The sequence below is a fragment of the Chrysochloris asiatica genome, unplaced genomic scaffold (assembly GCF_000296735.1).
Source record: "Chrysochloris asiatica unplaced genomic scaffold, ChrAsi1.0 scaffold00026, whole genome shotgun sequence".
In the NCBI taxonomy this organism is placed as follows: Eukaryota; Metazoa; Chordata; class Mammalia; order Afrosoricida; family Chrysochloridae; genus Chrysochloris; species Chrysochloris asiatica.
Genome location: NW_006408544.1, coordinates 1,869,345 through 1,876,216, shown reverse-complemented (window position 1 = coordinate 1,876,216; position 6,872 = coordinate 1,869,345). Strand labels below are relative to the sequence as shown.

Genomic DNA, 6,872 nt, shown 5'->3' with positions numbered 1-6,872 from the left:
AAAAAAAAAAGAAAGAAAAAGACTGGTGGCTATGACCCAAAATTATCAATAGTATATTCTCTGAGATGTAAGACTGAGGGTGGTTTTCTTCTTTGTACTCTTCCAAGAATCAACTAATATCTAAACCTGGAAGTATCTGCAAGTAAGCAGATAAGCAAGCAAATGGGGAAAAGCCCAGTATGAAGTTGGACTTGTCCCTGCTAAGACAATCTGACAACACAGAGTCTGTGGAGAGAAAGGAAAGAAGGCAGCCTTTCCTACCAGCTCACAAAAAGGAATATGGTCACCCCCGCCTCCCCCCCCCCAAGCATCACTACTATCATTTGTAGCCGAAGGTTGCAAATTAAATCCATACTGGGACAGGGGACTAATAAAGAAAGGTGTTGGGGACTGTAAGTGTTAAGGAAGTGCTGTCTCTAAAGGGTGTAGTTACTTGATTTTAGCCAACTGACACTACAAAGGAAACCCTGCTCTAGTGTACTCCCATCTTCCATTACAGAAAAAACAAAATTCCAAAATTTCAACACCATGCTGATGAAACACAACACATCTGGAAGCCTGACTTACCCTACAACCTACCAGGCTGTTCAACCCTATATAGGCTAGGAAAGAACTAAAAAGTTCATGAGTAATGAAATATGACCAAGAATGGATGGTACTGAAGAACGCTAAGCTACACTGATACATTGGTGGAAATCGGCCCAGGATTTGATGGAATACAAATTGAAAAGTTTCAGCAAACTGATAAAGCACTTGAGGAGTTCATTCATCTAATATGCCACGAAATTTGGAAGACAGCTACCTGGCCAACTGATTGGAAGCAATTCATATTTGTGCATATTCCAAAGAAAGGTGACATAATTAAATACAGAAAATATAAAACATCATTAACACTACATGAAAGTAAAATTTTGCTGAAGATGATTGAAAAATGGTTACAGCAGTATATTAAAAAGGAGCTGGCAGAAATTCAAGCCAGATTCAGAAAAGGGTGTGTACCTAGGCTATCATTACTGACGTCAGATGGATATTGGCTGAAAGAAGAGAATACCAGATGTTCACTTGTGCTTTACTGACTATGCAAAAGCATTCAACTGTGTGAATCATAACAAACTATGGATAACTACATTGAGAAGAATGGGAATTCCAGAACACATAATTGTGCTCAAGAGGAACCTGTAAATAGACCAAGAGGCAGTCACTCAAACAGAATAAGGGGATACTGAATGGTTTAAAATCAGGAAAGGTGTACATCTGGGTTGTATCCTTTCACCATACTTAGACTTGAAACGTTTACTTATGAAGATCAATGAGCACAGCCTTCAGTATGGATTGCATCTCAATGTCAAGAAAATAAAAATCCTCACCACTGGACCAATAAACAACATTCTTATCAATGGAGAAAAGATTGAAGTTGTCAAGGACTTCATTCTTCTTGGAAGAATGAAGCAGCAGTCAATAGATCAGACGACGTATTGCATTGGGCAAATCTGCTGCACAGGAACTTTTTGAAGTATTGAAGAGCAGAGATGTCACTTGAGGACTAAGGTGCGCCTGACCCAAGCCATGGTATTTTCAATAACCTCATATGGATGTGAAAGCTGGGCAGTGAATAAGGAAGATCGTAGAAGAATTGGTGCCTTTGAGTTGTGGTGTTGGAGGAGAATACTGAAAGTGCCATGGACTGCCAAAAGAACCAATAGATCTGTTTTGGAAGAAGTGCAGCCAGAGTGCACCTTGAAGGCCAAGATGGCTAAGCTTCATCCCTCATACTTTGGACATATTTTCCGGAGGGAAGAGTCGCTGGAGAAGGATGTCATGCTGGGTAAGGTGGAGGGTCAGAGAAAAAGAGGAAGACTCTTAACGAGATGGATTGGCCAGGTGGCATCATTGATGGACTCAAGTGTGGCAGCGGTAGTGAGGCTGGCCCAGGATCGGACACTGTTTCGTTCTGCTGTGCATGGGGTCGCTACGAGTCGATTCCAATGCAATGGAACCTGACAACAACAACAACAATTCAATCTGTATGTTGAGCAAATAATCTGAGAAAATGGATTATAAGAGCATGGCATCAGGACTGGAGGACGAATTATTAGCAACCTCCAATTTGGAAATGATACAACCATGCTTGCTGAAAGTGAAGAGAACTTGAAGCGCTTGCTGAAAATGAAAGAATATGGCCTTCAGTATGGATTGCATCTCAATGTAAAGAAAACAAAATCCTCACACTGTGATAAATGGAGAAAAGACTAAAGTTGTCAAAGACTTTATTTTGCTTGGATCCACAATCAACACTCATGGAAGCAGCAGTCAAGAAATCAAATGATGAATTGCACTGGGCAAATCCACTGCAAAAGACTTTAAAGTATTCAAGAGCAAAGATATCACTTTGAGGACTAAGATGTGCCTGACTCAAGCCATGGTATTTTCGATGGTTTCATATACATAGGAAAATTGGACCATGAATAAGGAAAACTGCAGAGGAATTGATGCATTTGAATTACGGTGTTGGAGAAGAATACTGAAAGTACTATGCCCTGCCAGAAGAACAAACACATCCAGCCAGAATGCTCCTTAGAAGTAAAGATGGTGAGACTTCTCTCGTACTTTGGACATGCTGTCAGGAGGGACCAGTCCCTGGAGAAGGTCATCATGCTTTGTAAAGCAGAGGATCAGAGAAAAAGAAAGAGAGCCCAAAGAGATGGACTGACACAATGGCAGCAACAATTACCTCAAACGTAACAACTGTGAGGATGGTGAAGGACTGGATAGTATTTCACTCTGTTGTGCAAAGGGTCGCTAGGAGTTGGAACAGATTTAATAACAACAACACCCCAGTTTAAGAAAACAAACTGCATCTGAGTTCTAAGCAAGTTTCATGGGATTTTAAATAGGCCTGTAGAGCTAAGCATCTTTTGGTCTGCTGGAAAATTCCAGTTTCCAGGGAGGCTTGTACCACAAAAGCTAGTTATTCAGTCAGAATGTAGATGCCTGTCATCTAGTGGTAAAGTACTAGCCAACACTCAAAATGCCATCCCCACCACTACTATCCTCTAAGCCCCATCAAACTGTTCTCAAACCTGAACACTGGGTCCCTATAATACAAACAGCAGCGGCAGTAGCAATCACAACCCAAAGCAAACCTAAAGACCTTTGATAAGAAGGATATAAAACTTACATTAACAAAATCCCCACCCTGGATCATGAAGTCCTTTATGACCCTGGAAAGGAGGGAAGAACAAATAAAGAATTTTGAGAAATTGCAGTGATTTAGAAACACTGTAGTATTAAACACTGATTTCAAAACATGGTAGTCACTTTGATTTGCAAAATAATTGTTCTCTCCTGGAATGAGTAAGTTGACATGATCATTAATGATAAAAACTAACCATAAACTCCAAACATAAATAAAAGGATGTTAGAGTTGACCTAGGTGCATGAGCTGGTAATTGAACAGGAAGGATTAAGAGGGACTGAAGTCCTGAAGAACCTGAAATGTTTCACTAAATGGCAGATCAAAGACTTGATACAAATTTTTAGGAAAAGAATGACAGACAATGCTTGTGAGATGCTAACTATGGTCTGCTACACACATAATACGTGTTCAGTATAAGACCTGTTGTTATTTTTAAGTGCCGTCAACTTGGTTTCTACTCACAGTGACTCTCCAAAACTGCACATCTTTTAGGGAGCAGAAAGCCTCATTTTTCTCCCAAGGAGTAGCTGGTGGGCTCAAACCGCAGGCCTTGTGATTTACAGTTCAATGCTTATTCTAGAGCCACTGTACTCCGCTACCAGACCTATGCTGGGCCCTTAGCTCTTTCCTAGCCTCAGTTTCCTCATCCGTAAAATGTAAATAACACTACCACCTCACAGAAATGTTATGAGTATTAGAGACCATGGCTTTAAAGCACCCTAAATAATAGTTACTGTTAATTATCGTTACTAACCATAATGAGGCCTTTGAGGCAGATTCTAAACTGAAACCAGACTACCTAGCACTGTCACACTCTACTTCCAGTTGGCCCAGGAAAACTGATCATTGTAGGATAATAATGTCAACAGGATGTAATGTTTTATACATGTAAGGACTGCAACTATACTAAAAAACTGAATTCACTCAAACAAGGTCATGAAAAAGACAGAATATTAGAATCATAGGTAATTTATATTTTAAATAACTAAAAGGAATCACTGGAGGAGCTCTAGTAACGTAGTGGTTACAAGTAGGTCAGCAATTCAAAACTACCAGCCATTCCTTGGGAGAACTGACATAAAGATTTACAGCCTCAGAAACCTTGAGCAGAGTCGGAACCGGCTCCATGGCACACTACTACCATAAGCATAATGGAGTCCTGGTGTGGTGCTATAAGATAAGCACCGAACTGCTAACCATGAGGTTGGCAGTTCAAACCCACCAGCTGCTCTGCGGAAACTCTATACAGGATCACTATGAGTTAGAACCGACTTGACAGCACATAACACCAACAATAATCAGAGTTAAAACATTTAATAAATCTTTAAATCAGTTTCTTAGTCCATAAAAACATTTCTTTCCAAGATCTAAAACATAGCCTCTGGGGCTTTTTTCCTCTGATTTTAGTCTAATCCTCCAAAGAAGTAATCTTGAAAGGTCCCAGGAAGGTTTACCAAAGGCTTACCTGTGGAAGGTGCTTCCTTTGTATCCTATTGGAACCCCATCCTTTCTATAAGCAAAAAGAGATTTGAAATGAAAATAGGCAACCAGAGGTCTTTCTAGTATAATATCCCCCCAACCAAAAAAACAAACAAAAAAACAAAAACAAAGGGGCTTTTTAAAAGACAACTAAGAGAAAAAGGAATGAAAAGAAACAGAAGCTACACCCTTGGAGTGTAACCTATCTTAGTTTCAGCAGTAAGCACTGAGAACCTACTGGTGGTTCCCCAAGACCTTACTGCAGCCTCAGGACACCCTTCAGAATCAGAGAACGAAGTCAACCATGACGGAGACTGACCTGAATTCTCCCGTGCAGAACTGCCTGAAAGGGAAGAATGAACGACTCAGTCACCAGAACACCATAGCTGTGAGCGCCTCTAATCGCGGGAGGGGAGGGCACATCAACAGTCCAAACACCCAGTCACACATATCAACAATCAAAAACGGTCAAGATTAACACAAAGCAATACCCGGAGGATTCAGACCTCTCAAGCAGTGAGTGGACAAAGACCGCCGGACAGACAGCGATGCCGCAGACTTGACTGGAGCCCGGAGAATCCGACAGAGCTGGTGTATCTCCTTACCTAAAGTTCTCGGCTGTTTTAGGCACAACGTCTGCAAAGAGCTCGATCTTCATGCGGCCAACTTCCTGCAACCAGCGGGAAACAGCCAGAAAGCTCAGTGCAAGCCCGCAAAGGCCTATGGCGCAGGGAGCAAGAAAGGCTGCCCCATCCTCCCGTACCGCTCGGAATCTCCCACCTCCGCCTCCACAGCCTAACCTTCCTTTCCGCACAATCCCTCCACAAGAGAGGACCTAGAACCGGCGAGAATCCTCCTCCTCCCTTTCCCGCCGCCAAACACGCCAGTAGGTTGTGGCTCAATTTCACTTCCTAGCTTCCCCAGTCCGCTATCTTTAGGTTTGTGAGTTCTGTCTGCCCAGCCCTGCGGAGTTCCCCTTCGGCGTAGGGCTGGGTGGCTGCCGATATCTTACCTGGCCGCCAATGCTGACATCGAAGAACACCACGGGGTTGACAGGGCTTGAATTTGCCACCGCCATGGCTCCGACCCGGAAGCAGAAGGAAGGAGCACGGGATTCAGATCTACCGAATCCCAGGGCCGCAGGTGCGAAGGAAGCGAAGGCGGGCCGGGCTCCGACCCGGAAGTCCCGCCCCGTCACCCTGCCCACTCTTCCAGGTGGTGCGTCGGAGGGTCATTGGCTTGTGTAACGAAGGCATTCCCAATCGATTTGCTAATTTGAACCTCACGGTGGGTAAGATTGAGGAAGAAAGCTTCTGGTTTTATTGCTCAAGATAAATAGACAACCCGACTGCCGTTGTTCTGAATACAGTACAAATGATTCTCACCCAGGCTTATAGGGGTTTGAAGGCTACAGGCAGTCTGCTAGGTTTTTATCAGCTCTGACTGCATAGATCTTTGAACTGTAACATGCTGTTTCTTCACCTTGCGCATTAGTAGGTGACATTTGTGAAAACAAAGGCAGGTTTATTCACAATCAGCATTTAAAAGCCTGGTGCATAGAAAAGGCTTCCACAGTATTCAAACCTTACTTGAAATTGGAACACTAGAATTTTGGTTCTAGTTCTGTCACAGGCTTCCACTTTGGTTCTCTGCAAGTCATTGCCCACACAGCAGCAAAATCTTTAAAAATAATTCTTTTGCTTGTAAATGTCTCCTGGTTTAGAATACAATCCAAATGCCTACTTACAAAGGCCATGATTTGTATCAACATGACCTCCTCCAGCTGAACTGGCCCTCAGTCTCTGTGCTCTGGCTTTTCTGTTCCTGACCATCGAAGAGTACGTACTCCCCAGGGCCTTGGTCGTGGTAACAGTAGGTGTTCTGGAGTAAGTTCCTACTCATAGCAACCCTATGTACAACAGAATGAAACACTTCCCGATCCAGCATCATCTTCATAATCCTTGTTACGTTTGAGTTACTGCTGCAGCTACTATATCAATCCATCTCATTGATGATATCCCCCTTTTCTGCTGCCCTCTACTCCATCTTGTTGAGCATCTTCCTCTTTTTTACTGACCTTCCACTTTACCAAGCATGATGTCCTTCTCTAGGGACTGGTCCTTCCTGGGCCTTAGTTGTTGTTGTTGTTAAGTGCCATCAAGTTGGTTCCAACCCAAAGCGACCCTGTATAGGGTTT

General features: G+C 42.9%; 2 protein-coding genes across 2 annotated transcripts in view; both read right to left on the bottom strand.

Annotated features, from left to right (window-relative positions):
- The window catches only part of PPIH (peptidylprolyl isomerase H (cyclophilin H)), a 19,505-nt gene extending 13,736 nt beyond the window's left edge, over positions 1 to 5,769 (bottom strand). Inside the window, exons 1-5 of the mRNA XM_006839643.1 lie at positions 5,688 to 5,769; positions 5,281 to 5,345; positions 4,995 to 5,018; positions 4,662 to 4,706; positions 3,179 to 3,221 (exon numbers count right to left, since the gene is read on the bottom strand). Of these exons, the coding sequence (XP_006839706.1) occupies positions 3,179 to 3,221; positions 4,662 to 4,706; positions 4,995 to 5,018; positions 5,281 to 5,345; positions 5,688 to 5,753 (243 nt within the window). The 5' untranslated portion in view covers positions 5,754 to 5,769. The remainder of the gene's footprint in view (positions 1 to 3,178; positions 3,222 to 4,661; positions 4,707 to 4,994; positions 5,019 to 5,280; positions 5,346 to 5,687) is intronic.
- YBX1 (Y box binding protein 1) overlaps positions 1 to 6,872 on the bottom strand; it is a 90,026-nt gene that overhangs the window by 58,738 nt on the left and 24,416 nt on the right.